The sequence below is a fragment of the Microcebus murinus genome, chromosome 20 (genome assembly GCF_040939455.1).
Source record: "Microcebus murinus isolate Inina chromosome 20, M.murinus_Inina_mat1.0, whole genome shotgun sequence".
Classification (NCBI taxonomy): domain Eukaryota; kingdom Metazoa; phylum Chordata; class Mammalia; order Primates; family Cheirogaleidae; genus Microcebus; species Microcebus murinus.
In genome coordinates this window covers 29,814,026-29,831,147 of record NC_134123.1, presented here as the reverse complement: position 1 = coordinate 29,831,147, position 17,122 = coordinate 29,814,026, and the positions used below count along the sequence as shown (strand labels likewise).

At 49.0% G+C, this 17,122-nt stretch overlaps 2 protein-coding genes across 3 annotated transcripts in view; one reads left to right on the top strand and one right to left on the bottom strand.

Annotated features, from left to right (window-relative positions):
• BCO1 (beta-carotene oxygenase 1) overlaps positions 1 to 17,122 on the bottom strand; it is a 77,302-nt gene that overhangs the window by 31,597 nt on the left and 28,583 nt on the right. Inside the window, exons 1-2 of one of the 2 annotated variants that reach the window (XM_075995814.1) lie at positions 4,761 to 5,034; positions 1,015 to 1,143 (exon numbers count right to left, since the gene is read on the bottom strand). In XM_075995814.1, coding sequence (XP_075851929.1) covers positions 1,015 to 1,143; positions 4,761 to 4,857 — 226 coding nt within the window. In that variant the 5' untranslated portion in view covers positions 4,858 to 5,034. Of the gene's footprint in view, positions 1 to 1,014; positions 1,144 to 4,760; positions 5,035 to 17,122 lie in introns of those variants that run through there. The other variant, XM_075995815.1, reaches the window with a different exon arrangement.
• The window catches only part of LOC105861207 (polycystin-1-like protein 2), an 88,750-nt gene continuing 88,037 nt past the window's right edge, over positions 16,410 to 17,122 (top strand). Inside the window, exon 1 of the mRNA XM_012746570.2 lies at positions 16,410 to 16,710. Within this exon, the coding sequence (XP_012602024.2) occupies positions 16,410 to 16,710 (301 nt within the window). The remainder of the gene's footprint in view (positions 16,711 to 17,122) is intronic.

Here is a 17,122-nt window from a genome sequence, read left to right as displayed (position 1 = left end):
AGAGAGGAAGGGAGAGAGGAAGGGAGAGAGGGGGAGGGACAGAGAGGGAGGGAGTGAGGGAGGGAGAGAGAGGGAGAGAGAAGGAGGGAGAGAGGGAGGGACAGAGACAGAGGAAGGGAGAGAGGGAGGGAGAGAGAGAGGGAGAGAGGAAGGGAGAGAGAGGGAGGGATGGAGAGAGAGGGAGGGGGAGGGAGGGAGAGAGGGAGGGAGAGAGAGAGAGGGAGGGAGAGAGAGGGAGGGGGAGAGAGGGAGGGGGAGAGAGAGGGAGAGAGGAAGGGAAGGAGGGAAAGAGGAAGGGAAGGAGGGAGAGAGGGAGAGAAGGAGGGAGAGAGGGAGGGAGGGAGGGAGGAGGGAGGGGGAGAGAGAGGGAGGGAGGGAGGGAAGGAGTGGGAGAGAGAGGGAGGGAGGGAGGGAGGGAAGGAGTGAGAGAGGGAGGGAAGGAGGGAGGGGGAGAGAGAGGGAAGGAGGGAGAGAGGGAGGGGGAGAGGGAAGGAGGGAGAGAGGGAGGGAAGGAGGGAGGGAGAGAGGGAGGGGGAGAGAGGGAGAGAAAGAGGGAGGGGGACAGGGACGGGGGAGAGGGAGGTGAGAGGGTAGAGGGAGGGGGAGAGGGAGGGAGAGAGGGAGGGGGAGAGAGAGGGAGGGGGAGAGGGAAGGAGGGAAGGAGGGAGGGAGAGAGGGAGAGAAAGAGGGAGGGGGAGGGTAGAGGGAGGGGGACAGGGAAGGGGGAGAGGGAGGTGAGAGGGTAGAGGGAGGGGGAGAGGAGGGAGAGAGGGATGGAGACTAGTTGCTGCTTTGAAGACGGAGATGGAGCCACAAGCCAAGGAGTGTAGGCAGCTTCCAGAAAGCAGAAGAGGCAAGGAAAGGGATTTTGCGCTAGAGCCTCCAGAGGAACGCAGCCCCGCCAGCACCTTCGTGTCAGCTGAGCGAGACCCGATTCAGACTTCTGGCCTCCAGAACCGAGAGAGGACAGCTGCGCACTGTTTGGAGCGGCTAAGCGCGCGGCGCGGCGCTCACCGTCTCTGATGGTGAAGCTGTGCAGCAGGGCCAGGCCGTCGAACCAGTGGTTGTACCGGGTTTCCCCGACCGTGTGCATCCCGGGCCCGTTGCGAAGCAGCGTCCCCTGCAGCCACGTGGGAATCTTGCCTGCGAAAAGAGAGCGTGTTCAGTTTCCAGGTGCTACGTGCAAACGGAAACGCTGGGAGAAAGGGTCACGGGGAGGGGATCGAGGCCCTCGCGCCCCAGCACCACGCGCTGCACCTGTTTGTTTGTTCTGCGGGTGTTTCTGGAAAATGTGTAATAGGCCCGGCCGTTTGTTAGCGCTGAGGATCACCAGAATGAACAGATGGCATTCCCCGTCCTCAGGTTGCCCACTGATTGCTGGGGAAACAGACAATAAACAGACACCCAGAATACACTGTGACGAAGGCAATGCCACAGACCCCCCAAGGGTGGGCTGGGAGCAGGAGAGTGTGGACGGCCTCCTAGAGGAAGCGACCAGGCCGAGTCTTTTTTTTTTTTTTTTTTTTTAAAACAGAGTCGTGCTCTGTTGCCCAGGCTAGAGTGCCGTGGCATCAGCCCAGCTCACAGCAACTTCAGACTCCTGGACTCAAGCGATCCTCCTGCCTCAGCCTCCCAAATAGCTGGGACTACAGGCACGCGCCACCACGCCCAGCTCATTTTTTCTATTTTAGTTGCCTGGCTAATATCTTTCTACTTTTAGTAGAGACGAGGCCTCACTCTTGCTCTTGCTCTTGCTCAGGCTGGTCTCAAACTCCTGGCCTCGAGCGATCCTCCCTCTTCGGCTTCCCAGAGTGCTAGGATCACAGGCGTGAGCCTCCGCGCCCAGCCTAAATGCCCCTTTGATTGGTTTCCTTCCGTGTCTCTTTCCCCTGATTTCCCTCCAGTCTTTCTTGGGAATCACATCCCAGATAAACTACTTACACCTGAATTCTCGCCTCTAGAGGAACCCAGACCAAGAGAGGGAGACCAGGAGATGTGCAAGCCGGTTAGTAATTGGGACCACACTTGAAATAAATCAATCAATAAAAATAAATAAATAAAAAAAAAACTGGACCATAATTTTCAAGCCAGGAAACTGTGATCAACGAGGCTGGAGTGACTAAGTGACAAAGGCCAGTGAGACCACGCTGTAGGTCAGGCTGGAGTGACCAAGTGACGAAGGCCAGTGAGACCACGGGGCACCTTTGATGGCTATGACAGGGAACGACAGGATCAGATGGTTTCTTTTTGGCAATTGTTTTACTGAGATAAAATTCATATAACATAAAGCTCATCATTTAAAAAGTGTATTCACGAGTTTTTACTGGATTCACAATGCTGTGTAACCACCAGCTGAGTCTAATTCCAGAATATTCCATCACTCCCCCCCCCCCAAAGAAATTCCTGTATCCATTAGCGGTCACTCCTCATTCTCCCCTTCCCCCCAGCCATGAGTCTGCTTGCTGTCTCTGTGCATTTGCATGATGCTCTGGGCATTTTGTGTAAATGGGCTATGATCCGACTCTGGCTTCAAAGGTTGTCCCTGGCTATCGTGTAGCGTGCGGACTTGGGGAGGCAGGAGGAACAGGGGGAGGACCAGGGCTGTCCATGGGGACAGAGAGAGACCGATGAGCAGACAGTCGAGGGGGACTCAGAACCGATAGGGCTCTGGGTACCTAAACACAGGGAGGCACTCAGAAATGACAGCCTGGTCTCCCGCCCTGGGCACCTGGGTGACTGGCACACAGGGTACAGAGACCCAGGACACAGGAGAAGGCGCAGGCTCAAGACAGAGCAGGGAGGATGAGCCCGTGGATTATTAAAGCCCCAGACAGAATACACACATTTACTGATCACGTCTATGCCAGGCGCTGTGTTCTAGGCGGATTAAGTCATTCAGTCCTTGCAGCAACCCTACATCGGAAGTACCATGCTAACTTTATTGGACATAAGAGGAAACTGAGGCAGGAAATGCTCCAGTAACTTGCCGAAGGGGTCTCAGAATCAATGCGCAGCCGGATATGAAGCCAGAACGTTGGTGTGGCCTCCCTGCCCAGAGCGTCAACCCAGCGTCTGCCAATGGATGTCACCGACAGATCAGGCTCGACCCAGGCCTAGACAGAGGGCCACCTGGCCTTGGGCAAGTCACTGCCCTCTGTCACCTCAGTTTCACGTGTCAAGGAGGGAGGCTTGACCTAGAGGGGTGGTCCTCACGCCTGGCGTCCCAGAGTGCTCGTGAAGACACACGTGTCCGGCACCACCCCTGGGGGGGTCTGGGTAGGGCCCAAGAATGGGGGCTCCTGCCAAGCGCTCAGGTGCTGCAGGTCTCAGCAACCCCCTTTGAGAACTGCTGCTCTACCTGACCTTTGGGGCTCTTTCGGCCTCTCAGGTTCGAGGATTCTTGTTTGCTAACATTTCCAGAGATTTCCATGCAGTCACTAAACATGAAGTGTAAACAGAGGTGTCACGGCATGACGGCACGTTCATGGCATTCCAGACCACGAAAGGGTAGGCCTTATAGGCACCCTTTTTTAAAAAATTAAAAAAATTTACAAATGAACAACCAGGTGGAAAAACATTAAAAATAAATTGAAAAATTCATAGTAAATACACATTTGCTTTTTGAAAAAAATATTTATAGATATAGTAAATCTATCTGTTGATCTACTTATTTTTCAAAACCTTAAAGGAAATAGACCCAAATATTAACAGTGCTTAAGAGACGGAAACGGAGTTGATTTTTTTTTTTTTTTCAAAGTAACCATGAAATGAGGTTTATTGAGGACAGAAAGGATTGCAGAACAAGAGCAAGATGCAGGCTTACAGAGTAAGATGCACTTGCTACAGAATTGCGAAAAGGGCTTCTTGCAACAAAAAGGGCTATAGCTGATTTTGATTTCCTTCCATGTTCTCATTTGCACTTCCAAATTTTATGTGTCATTTAATGTACACACACCCATACAAATATAGATTGCACAGCACCTTTGTAACCAGGAGAAACAGACACGGAAGCTATCCTTGGCTTCCCAAAGGCTCCCAAGGCAATTCCTCAGCTGAAAAGCTCCAAGCTGGCCTTTCTCACGATGAGCGCTCCCGGTCCTCCTCCCCTCGTGGAAAACACCCGGCCCTCCCGTCAGAAGGAGCGAATGCTCCCCCAAACCGGGACTGCCCTTTAGCGTCCGAGCAAGATGACACCAGCAAAGTGACAATGCAAAAGAGGAGGAGAAAGCAAGAGAAACGACAGACGAAGAAAGCGAGTCACAAGCTCCTCCGGGGGTCCTTGCTACAGAAGGTCCCACTCTGGGGCTGTCGGACGCGGGCACCACCTGCTGAAACCCCACCTGCGGGGACTTGAGAGGAAATCCCAAGGGACCCTGCGACGCCCTGCGAGGGTGCGTGTGCACGAGTGGGCGCTCACGCACGCTTCTCTGACTATTTTGCAATTGATTTAGCAACCACACCTTTGCACGAACATATCACGCGTTCTGCAGACTAAGCCCACTGCGCCCAGGGGAGCCTTCCCGACACTTCCCTCCCGGCCACGGTGAGAGGGTGACCCTCTCCCCTCGGAATCCGAGCGATACTCTGTAAGCGCACGTCTAGACTTTCACGGAGAGTGTGTCTGGATCCTTCCTGTATGCCGTTTTCCAGACTTTCCAAAAATAATTTACAAGAAGTACTTACTCTATAATCAGAAGTGTGGGGGGGGGAGCTCCCTGTAGGTATACAGGCAGAGCCAAACATTTATACAAAATGCTCACCTGTCACTTTGGCCCGCACGGGTTCCGGCTGCTCCTTCTTATTCCTGCCAAATATTAAATCCATGGCACGGGGAGCCGGGGAGACCGACAATGACATCGGACGGACGGATGCTCCCGGGTCTCTTTCCTGCTCTCCTGCCCCTTCCCTCCGTCACATCTCCGTCCCTGCGGATGCCACTTGCTTCTCCCTTTTGCTTTTTTGCCTTTTGGCCGGCGCCGATTTTCCCTCTCCTGGGTCCTGGTGTCTCCGCACTCCGGGGGAAGCCGCGCCGCTGGCGTTATTTTTACAAGACGCTCGGTCAAAGGTCAGCTCCCAAGCCATGTGTCATAACTAATCGTTAATCCTCTTATCTCTCCTCCCTCTCCCTCCACTCCCTCTCCGGTTTCACTTTTGGCTTAACCCAGAAAAGCTTGATTCTGGCTGGTTTTCTACACTGGCGGAAAGAATTCACTAGATTCGGTTTAGTTGCGTTGTCTGAAAGAAGCCACCCCAAGAGCTGGGGACGGTGACGATCCATCAGGACAAAAAGGGAGGTGATCGGGACGTCACAGGCGCCAGGAATCAGGGGAGCCCCAGCTCGCTGACCTGGGCCTTGGTGAACCTCCTCAGCAGAGATGGGAAGGGTGTTATCGTTTTTTGTTTTGTTTATAATAAAGGCTTCTGATCCTGCCCTCTAAAAATCGTACGTAAAGAGCAACTTAATTTTTCTGTGTACATTTTGGAAGAAGGTGATACAAAAATGTTTCCTGTAGCCATTTAAAAATAAACACAGGGAACCAAAGATTTTTCTCAGGAACTATGAAGAATAGTAAAAAACGAACTCAGTTCAACTTATTGGGCTATCAAGAGGGCAAAACATTAGCCGGGCATGGTGGTGCATGCCTGCAGTCTCAGCTACTCGGGAGGCTGAGGCAGGAGGATTGCTTGAGCCCAGGAGTTTGAGGTTGCTGTGAGCTAGGCTGATGCCACGGCACTCACTCTAGCCTGGGCAACAACAACAACAGAGTGAGACTCTGACTCAAAAAAAAAAAAAAAGGGCAAAACACCAGCCTGAGCAAGAGTGAGACCACATTTCTACTAAAAATAGAAAGAAATTAATTGGCCAACTAAAAATATATAGAAAAAATTAGCCGGGGATGGTGGCGCATGCCTGTAGTCCCAGCTACTTGGGAGGCTGAGGCAGGAGGATCGCTTGAGCCCAGGAGTTTGAGGTTGCTGTGAGCTAGGCTGATGCCACGGCACTCACTCTAGCCTAGGCAACAAAGCGAGACTCTGTCTCAAAAAAAAAAAAAAAAAAAAAAAAAAGGGCAAAACAATGCCTATATTTGACTTTAGAGTTTCCCTATATTTGTGTATATTGATGCGATGCTATTGCTTAAAATTCATCTTCAAGTTGCTATGAGCACTACTAAGTGGAGAGTCAACAAACTCATCTGATCTCATTTTGCTTAAAGAAAGAACCAGCCATTCCCTCTATGCGGAGAATAAGAGAAAAGGCCGTGGTATGGCCTTTATGCAACCCGGCTGAGAAGGACTGTCCGGTCTGGGCCGAGACCACGCTTCCAGACCTCAGAGCTGCTCCTTCCCAAGAGCAGGGTCGTCTGGCTGTACTTCCGCCCCTGGTAGCCTCTGGATCACCCGGTTGGGAATTTTAGAAGTCCCAGTTCTGAGCCCCACTCCACACCCACTGGCTCGGAATCTCTGCAGGTGGAGCCCGGCCACCAGTTTGTAGAAAAATGTCTCCAGATGATTCTGCTGTGTGCAGGAGGAGTTGAGAAGCCCCGATCCAGAGGAAAGATGCCACAGGTTTGGGCTGATACTAGATTCAAATTCCAGTTGTCCTTCTGTGTCTGGGCCATGTTACCCTCTTAAGCCTCCTTTTCCTTAACTGTGAAATGGAGTGTAATGATATCCGAATCTCAAAGCTATTGCATGGTAAGTTTCTTAGCAAAAGCGTCTGGCCCCCAGTGGTTCCAGTCAATGTCAACCCTCCCCCTTTCCTCCCAATTCCCTTAGAAGGCACTTCTCTTTGGCCAGCATCTCCAGAAACTCTCCCAATAATTGTGCTAGTTTACCCTGCTGCCCGGTCTAAACATTTATATCCATGTCGGAGTTCTTTACTCCCAGCTTGGGAAAGCTGCGTTCTTTCGAGGATTAAATGAGAATGTCTGGCGCACGCCAAGAACTTGGGGGGAAAAAAAAATGACACCACCAGGGCTGGAAGAAAGAGCTCAGGGCTTAGAGGTCAGAAGACCTGGGTTTGGGTCTCAGCCCCGAGATTTGGCAACTCTGAGACTATTGTCACGTGACTTCTCTGAACCTCGCTTGCCTCGGCAACTCGGGGACGGCCATGTCCATGTCACGGGGCTTGTTGGAAGGGTGACAATAAAATCACATGAATGAAAACATGACCGGCATCTCCTTTCTTTGTGCATCTTTGTCTATTCGGACAGGCGAAAGCCACACCCGTGGAGCACTTTGCTTGGACCAGGTCGCTCTGGCCTTGTGCGGTCCTAGGACATTCTCAGCACCGCTCTGGAGACCCGAGAACTCAGGGAAGAGAGCCAGCTCGCCCTAGGTCTCACGCCAACCACGAGATGGGGTTAGGACGCAGAGCCGGGCAGCCTGACTTCACAGCACGTACTCTGACAATTCCATGCTCCTCCAACGTGCGATGGATTTTATTTGCTGGATTTTATTGAACGAAATAATGGGTGAATGTGTCCATGGGGTAAACGGACCCCGAAAAGGCCAGTCTGGGCCTGGTGTCATTGCATTATTATATAACACCAAGGATAAGCTCGTTCTTCCAGGTCCCAGCTGCACCCCAGGGACAGTTACATAGTGAGAAAAAGGTTTTTTGATAACGGTGGAAATAAATTGAGTGTAACAATAGATATCTCTAACGTTAGGGTGGAAACTCACTAGGTGCTCTTGGCGCGGGGGAGAAAGATTTCTCATGCAGTGATTTACTTCTCCTACAGAAGTAAAAGTTTATTCATTTTCCCAAGAAACGAAGAGACAGAGAAAGAAAGAGAGACGGAGGCAGTGGCCACAGCACGCAGTAGTGACCACGCTGGGCAGCTGGGAAAAAGCTACCTGGTGCTTTCAACGGGTAAAAATGATCTTTTTCCCCATCTGTTTCAGCAGACTGATCACAGAAGTGGCAGTGACGTTGTTGTAGGTGTTATTTTCTCTTTTCCCTGTGTGGCCGGGTGTTCTGAGTCTTTGAAATTTGTTTCTGACAGCAACTGAGGCAGAGAGCTGGGGGGGGGCGGGGTTCGCACCCCTACTGTCCGCTTATGGCTCTTCAAGACTGAGAAAGAACTTGCTAGACCGCAGGTGTTTTAATTAAACAAAGGGTAGTTATATTGTGAGGTGTTTTTTTTTTGTTTTTTTTTTTTCCAAAGGGGCAATTATGTGCTGTGAGTTTATTTCCCTTCCTTTCTGTTTGGTCGTTTATTTTCCTCTGCCCGATAGGTTATTAGGAAGACCACCTTTCATGTATCAGCTTGCTGTTGTAGCTATTTGCTGTAAGTATTTTGTTGTAATTGCCATAACAAGATACCGCAGACTGGGTGGCTTAAACATCAGAAATCTATTTTCTCAGTTCTGGGGCCTAGAAGTCCAAGACTAAGGTGTCAAGTTTGGAAGATCAAGGAGGCAGATGTGGTTTCTTCTGAGGACTGTCGCCTGGGCTTGCTGCATCCTCACATGGTCTTTCTCTGCGTACACACACCTCTGGTGTGTCTCCATTCATGTCCAGATTTCCTCTTTCTACAAGGACACTACTTACATTGGATCAGGGTCTACCCTAATGGCCTCATTTTAATTTAATCACCCTTTTAAAGGCCCTATCTCCAAATATAGTCACATTCAGTGGCATTAGGGGTTGGGGCCTCAATGTATGAATTCTGCGAGGTGGAGGGACACCATTCAGCCCATAACCATGTCACTAAGGCATGATGAATTAAGGGAAGACACTGGGGCTGCAAGTAATGGAACATCTGCTGAAACCCCAAAGATATGCATTTATCTCAGACAGCAAGTCATCTGGAGGTCAGGTGTTGGGCCACTCAGAAGCCCATGTGGGTCATTCCCTGGCCATGGCTCCTGCACTCCCGTACCCACAGGGTTGGCTTCTCATCTCTGGCCTGTTCAGTTCTGGTTACAAATGATTTTTCTCATTTTATGCTGGAGGGAAATCTTTCCCAGAATTCCCTGTGCAGATGTTCTCTTACGTCTCATTGGCTGAACCGTGTCACATGACCACCTCTTGACCAATCAATCCCTGGCAAAGAGGAACAGGAGGGACTTAATTTCCTTGAACCAATCTGGAGTCTCCCCTGGGGTGGGACGTTGTCACCTGATTCTTGTCAGGAGTCCATTAGCAAGAAAAAAGGAGAGAAAGGCTTGGGATATGCAACTGACAGTGCCTGCTACAGGCAGCACAACATTCATTCATTCAACACATATTTACTGAGCACCTGCTATGTGCAGGACACAGCAGTGAACAAAAAAATTCTGTGCCTTCTTGAAACTGACACCTCCTACACCCCAACTTCTGGGGATACAGAGGTGATTAATGAGACCCAGACTCTGCCTTTTTTTTTTTAATTTTAGAGACAAGATCTCATTCTGTCACCCAAGCTGGAGTGCAGTGGTGCAATCATAGCTCACTGCAGCCTTGAACCCCTGGCCTCAAGCAATTCTCCTTTCTCAGCCTTCCCAGTAGCATGTGCCACCACACCAAGCTAAGTTTTTTAAAAGTTCTTTTGTAGAGACAGGGGTCTCACTATGTTGCCAGACTACTCTCAAACTCCTGGCCTCAAACAATCCTTTCACCTTGACCTTCCAAAGTACTAGGATTACAGGTGTGAGCCACCACACCTAGCCCTAGTCTCTGTCATTTTAGGCTCTCATGATGTTCTTTTTGTTTGGGAGCCAAGGCTGGATACCCATTTCCCAAATGGGTTAGGGGTCCTGCAGCGGTTCGAGTGACTATTAAAACCCATCCTCCCTCCTTGTAAACAGAGATACCATGAAGCACAAGCTGCTCGTCCCCCAAGAAGCGCTGGCACTGCTCCAGACCCACGGAGGGCTGACCACTGCCTTCTATGTCTTCACTAACATGGGGAGAGTGGGATGCAGGATCTGTTCTGCTCTTCTCCAACCTCTGATCGATGCTACTCCCTGGATGCTGACATGTGCCAAGTCCCGTGCCTACTGTTCTCGTAGCATCTTTCATCTAATCCCTCCTCATCCGTGCAAGGAAGTCATCAGCAATCTTATTTTTACAGCCCCAGAGATGTGGAGTGACTTGGTTAAACTGAATAGCAGCTAATTAGCACACGATCTTCCCCACTCTGCAGTTAATACTTCCCACTGTTCAGAGCTGCTGGGTGGGGGAAGAGAAGGAAATGTGACAACAAAAGCGAGTATTCCACAGACAACTTCTGTCACATATTAGCTGCCTTAAAATAGGGCTGCAAATTGGCCAGTGAGTAAGAGAACTTGGCAATGGCAATGCAGAGGGAAATAGCTCGGCTTATTTAAGAGTTTTGGTTATCTGTCGCTGTGTGACAAACTGCTGCAAAACCGTCTCTCACGGTTCTGTGGGTTGGTTGGGCTCAGCCGGGCGGTTCTTCTGCTTTCATTGCTGGGGGGGGTCTTTATATGGTTGCAAGTTAGCTGGGGATGCTAGGGGAGCTGGGCCTCGGCCTCTTGCCATCTCTGAGTAGTCTCAGGACCTGCCCTTGACCCTTTCTAAGTAAATTTTAACTCCATGTAAACTCTTCCTTCCCGGAGGCCACTTGTTCCACACGGTGGGTAGATAGAGCCTACAAAACTGTCATGAGGTTAAGAAGTAAAAGCTGAATACAAAAAGAAAAGTTTTTGTTCTATAAAAAAATCAACATCCTTATTATGCAATTCTATATCTCTTATTACAAAGTTATTACCTAAAATGAGTTAATATTTCCCTTTTAGAGATAATGTTATCATATCTAAATTACTTTGCAGTTTTTCCAATTAAGTTAGCTTCTAAATCATGCCTCTAATTAGCCATGATGATAAGGTGAGCATATAATGTTGAAATCTTCAGATATCAGGGTCCAAGGGGGTAGGCAAAGTCGTCGCCAAGGTAGCAGCTGTCCCCACCTTGGGAGAACAACATCTGTGGTCAGACAGCCTCCCTCGGGCTCCTGGAGGGCGAAGTTCACCACCAAACAAGAGACCATACATTCATTATGCCTTTAACATTCAAGAAGGTTCATAAATTCCACACACTCCTACTGAGCAGCAGGGACTAGTGTCAGCTTGAGTATTAGAGATTAAAAAATAGAGAATCATAGCTCCTGACCTCATGAGCTCAAAGTCTAGTAAGGAAGATAGGAAAGCAAACGACGAGTGCTATAATTTAGAGAACAATAATACACCATGCTTAGGAGGTAGAAGTGATGAGGTTGAAATACAGAGGCCATTGCTGGCAAAAACAAAACACAAGTGTCTCCTGATGCCTGAGCTGGAAAACTTCAATTTTCAACCATGTACTTAGGGCCCAGTTGAGGGTGCATGATGAAAATGCAATTTAAAAACTATCAAGTTATAGACTCGACTATAGTCCTGACATTACCACCTCCTGTATAATCTTCTGGATTGTTCCTCTCTCCTCCAGCCTCCAGCCACTGTCATTATTTTTAACCACTGGGAGCAGCCTCATCTCAGGCATCTCTGTCCCTAGCCCCCTCCAATCCACCTCTCCTTCTGCCACCAAGTGACCTGGCTGAAATTTGAACCTGGAGTCACAGGCTGCGGTGAGCTGTGATTGTACCACTGCACTCCAGCCTCGGTGATAGAGTGAGACCCTGTCTCTAAAAGAAAACAAACAAACAAACAAACAAACAAAAAACAACAAAAAGCCATAATACATTAATACATTATCAAGCCGTGATGAGCAACTGAAACCCAGTCTGGCTGGGGGACTGGGGGACAGCGTGAGAATGCCTCAGACCTACCTCGAGGCATCCGGGCATTGATCCACCAGCTCCGGCCAATCCAGGTGGAGTTTCTCCCGAGAGGTGCTAACTTCCAGGCCCTTCCAACCTGGCCCGCAGGTGCTGGTGGTTAGAAGCCCCACGTGGTGGGCGTGAGGGTGAGGGTGGCCCCTGACAGTGCCGGCTGCAATCCTCAAGAGATAAGGCAGCCCCCACTGCAGGGGAGATACATGTACAATGTTCACAGCAGTGACGGCCAGCAGAGCAAAGCCAAACACACGAAAAGTGGATGACTGAACTCCACGTGGCATGTCTGGCAACATGGGAATGGTCCGCTCAGTGAAAGGAGGCTCAGCCCCCAGCACGCCGATGTCAAAGCCCAGCAGCAACAGGGAGAAGGCCACTGCCTAACGCCAAGCACGACACGCAGGGTGCAATAGGAGAGAGTCACACACGCGCTATGACTCTTGGTAAACCCGTCTTCAAGGGGACACGCATAGGAGGGAACCATGAGGACATACAATGCATTAGCGTGATGGCACCTTGAGAATTCCTTTGCTATGTCATTTTTCCAATATATAAGAGAGCAAAGATTCACTAGGACCAATAAAGACACTGATTCCTGTACTCCCCGGCACTGCAAGCATTTCCTGGATCCTTTCCCAAATAGATGTCTTGCACTTGAATTCTAGGCTTGGTCAGTTTTGCGGGGACCCAAACTAAAATGGGTGTATTCCCCGGACCAGAATGTCTGGGGCACAGGGTGTAAATATCTTCACGTACACGGAGGTCAAGGGACATTGGGAGCTTATGTCACCAAGAGGAATTCTGTGCCCGGGAGTTTGCAGTTTATCAGAATGTAAAGAATGTGGACATGGAATTTAGCCTGCAAATCTGCACTTGTTATCAAGTGTCTCTGAGCATGTTCCATTAGAGACATAAACGAAGCCTTTACCCGGGAGATATATTATCACCGCGTGTGGCCTTCCACATAGTTTGCTAATGGAAGTCATTAGAAGCTGAGCCTGCAGAGATAACAGGCCTGCTCTGGCTTGCCTGGGTTCCAGCTGTGAGTCAGAGATGACACTGTATTTTGCCCTGGGCTGTAAGCCTTCCCCATTCTCTGTCCAGCAGGGCCACTCCAGAGGGCTTGGAAGGGCTTCTGAGGAAGGGAAGGGGAGGTCAGAGGTCCTGAGGATGGGGCCGGGCTGGCAAACGCTGGCTGAGCTCTGCCAGGAGCCAACACACATGAGGCAGAGATTCAGCCATGTCGTTCTTCCCGAAAGAAACTCACCGAGTAAAACAACCCCAATGCTCATCAACCGATGTTGGGTAAACATGCGGTCGGTCCATACAGTGGGATACCATTCAGCCACAAGCAGGAGTGAAGTGCTCGTACACTCTGTGACACGGAGGAAGCTTGAGAACATGACACTAAGTGAAAGAAACCGACACAAAAGGCCACACACACACGCTGTCTTACTCCATTTACGTGAAATAGCCAGAGTGAACAAATCCATAGAGACAGAAAATAGATTAGTGATTGCCAGGGGCTGGGGGAGAAAAAGAAAGGGACTTATGTCGGAGCAAGTTAATAACTTGAAACCAGATATCAGACCATGTGTTCTCTGAAGTCTCCGGCCACCCTGCCACGGTGAACTATTTACTTGACATCTTTTCTGGAAGTTCGTGGAGACAGAAGGCAGATGAGTGGTTGTCAGGAGATGAGAGAGGGAGAAATGGGGAATAACTGCTTAATTTTGGGGTGATAAAAATATTCCAAAATCAATCATAGTGATGGTTGCACAACCTTGTGAATATACTAAAAACCATTGAATTGAACACTTTCTTTTTCTATTTTTTTGAGACAGAGTCTTGCTTTGTTGCCCAGGCTAGAGTGAGTGCTGTGGCATCAGCCTAGCTCACAGCAACCTCAAACTCCTGGGCTCAAGCAATCCTGCTGCCTCAGCCTCCCGAGTAGCTGGGACTACAGGCATGCACCACCATGCCTGGCTCATTTTTTCTCTATATATTAGTTGGCCAATTAATTTCTTTCTATTTATAGTAGAGACGGGGTCTTGCTCTTGCTCAGGCTGGTTTCGAACTCCTGACCTCGAGCAATCCACGGGCCTCCCAGAGTGCTAGGATTATAGGCATGAGCCACTGTGCCCAGCCGAACTGAACACTTTAAATTAGTGAATTATATGTTATGTCAGACATAGCTCAATAATACTATTCTTTTTTTTATGAGACCGAGTCTCACTCTGTTGCCCAGGCTAGAGTACCATCACATCAGCCTAGCTCACAGCAACCTCAAACTCCTGGGTTCAAGAAATTCTCCTGCCTCAGCTTCCCAAGTAGCTGGGACTACAGGCATGCACCACCATGCCTGGCTAATTTTTTATATATATTTTAGTTGGCCAATTAATTTATATCTATTTTTAGTAGAGATGGGGTCTTGCTCTTGCTCAGGCTGGTCTCGAACTCCTGAGCTCAAACAATCAGCCCACCTCAGCCTCCCAGAGTGCTAGGATTACAGGCGTGAGCCACCGCGCCCGGCCAGCAAGGGACATTTGAGCTGAGTCTTAAAAGATAAGGAAGTGGTCAGGGAAGGGCTGGGGAGAAAGACGTCCCTGGCAGAGAGCACAGTGCAGGCAATGCCCAGATGTGGGAGGGAAGGTCACAGCCCTGCACTATGAGAGTGAGTAGGAGCTGTGGCTTTGAACTTGTGGGAGAGGATGGCCCCACATCCCCTACAAGATCTTTTTAAAAAAATAATTTATCAGTTTTGATAGCTGGGCACAGTGGCTCCTGCCTATAATCTCAGCACTTTGGGAGGCCAAGGCAGGAGGATCACATGAGGCCAGGAGTTTGAGACCAGCCTGGGCAACATAATGAGACCCACCTCTACAAAAAAAGCCTTTAAAAATTTAAAAGAAAAAAAAAAAAACCTTTATTAGTTTTGAACACATAATATGCTCACTTGGTACAAAATAGAAAAGCTGCAAAAGGGTAGTCAACAAAACTACAGTCTCCAGTCTCCCTCCCTCCTCCGTTTCCCCCCTAGTTCTCCTCCTAGGACTTCACTCTTGCCAGTTTCTTTTAGGCTCTTTCTGAGATACATACAGATAAATATTTACGTATGTTTCTATACAAGTGGGATTGGACCAGCACAATGCCTCATACTTCTGCTTTCAAATATTAACAAAAATCTTACAGATACTTCCCATTTTACATAGGAAAAATTTGCTCATTTTTTAGTGGGCATGTGGGAGGCATCGCATTTTGTTAACCAATTTCCTATCAACGGATATTTAGGTTGTTTCCAATTTTCCCTTCTTACAAAACTCTGTGATGAATAACTTTGTCCAAATGACCTTTCACACATGTATGAAATTGGTATCTGTCGATGGTATCATTCCTAGAAGTGGAATTGCTGCACTTTTGAGTTTATGCTTTTTAAATTCTGATAGATATTGTCACAATGCACACAATGGGGCTGGAGCCTGTTCTTCCAAGTGAAGGATCACAAGAATGGAAAAGCAAACACCCCATGTACTCACCATTAAATTGGCACTAACTGATCAACACTTATGTGCACATATGGGAGTAACCTTCACTGGGTGTTGGGCAGATAGGAGGCGGGGAGATGTGTAAATTCAAACCTAATGGGTGCGGTATACACTTTCTGGGCATGCTGGTAGCTCTTTCTTGGGTGGTGCAAAGGCAATATATGTAACCAGAGTATTTGTACCCCTAGTAATATCCTGAAATAAAAACAAAACAAAACAAAACAAGATTAGAGATCTTAAAAAAAAACAAAAAAAGAAGTTGTACCAATTTACACTCACAACAGCAGGGGATGAGAAAGCCCATTTCCCCACATTTGGGGGGATGTGTTTAGAAATACTGTCAGGGGTCAGACCGTATAGAGCCTTGTACACCAAGCTAGGAAGTTTGAACTTGACCCATGGGTCATGGAAACCCACTGGAGGGCTTAGGTAGTGGGTAACAATGGGCAAGGTCTGAGCTTTGAATAAATGCTATTATCATGACGACATCATATAAATTTCTTTTAGGGAATTGTTATTCCCCAGCAGGCATGAGTGATGACATGATGAATCAGAGAGGAGACCGAATATCCATTAGGATTTCAGCCACGCTGGGGAGAGAATGATAATCGCGCGAGCACAGTCGCCACTGTGTAGACAATAGGGTTGGATAGCCTTTCTTTACCATCCCATAACTCTAACTTTCCTGCCACTTTTCCTTTATCGCATACTTCCAACATGCTGACGGCTTCTCATGAAACATGTGGCCCCCAGGGCGATGACATAAAATCAATAGCAAGGACTGTTTATCGGCCGCTCACAGTTGTCTAGACAGACAGACAGGTGACTACTCTCCCCCCAACTATCTTTCTCTAGAAGGCCATTTGGTGACGGGCTTTGGAACAGCGATCGGACAAAGAGCTGGGTGACATAAAACCGCAGACACTGTCAACCCGAGTCCTTTGTTTTCTTAAACAAAAGGCAGCTGCTATCATGTGTCGCGAAGAGAGAAGGGAAGACGGATGGCAGGTGGCCGCGAAGGTGCCAGGATATGAAGCTCCCCGGAGCTAGCTCCACCGCAGGCCCCAGCAGCCGTGCAGACATGAGTGCAGTGGGCTGGGTCCTCTTGGGGCTCACTCTGAGCTTTAGGGCCACCACCGCTAAGCCAGAGGAAGGCAGCTTTTGCTCTAGGAGCCAGGTGGCCTTCAGAGATGCCTGCTATGAATTCGTGCCACTCGGACGCACCTTCCACGGTGCCCAGAGCTGGTGTGAGAGGCAAGGAGGCCACCTGGTCTTCATCCGTGACGAAGGGACCCAGCGGTTCCTGCAGAAGCACATCTCCCAGGACAGGGAATGGTGGATTGGACTCACGGGGAACTCGGCGCTGAATGGAACCACAGAAGGTAGGTCGCTTCTTACCCAGAGCAACCCGGAACAAATCAGCATGTCCCAATTCTCGTGGTAAGGATATCCTTCTCCTTGGCTGTTCTGTGGATCAAATAAGATAATTCATGTGCAGTGTCTTGCACAGCTACCCGGTACATAGCTGACACTCTAGAAATTTCCATCTCTTTGCACGTGCCCAATAATAACACTGACTGTGACTTCTTCAGCTCTTGCTAGAATAGTCCGGGCACTATCCTGAGTGCTTCATGGCCAGTATCATGTTGAGTCCTTACAATAACCGGTGAGAAAATTATTATTGCTGTCTCCATTTTATAGATGAGAAAACTGAGTCTCAGAAAATAATGACTATGCTATTTTTAAACAGCTTAGTCCACATGTCTTTCCCCACTCGTTATGAGATTAAAGCAA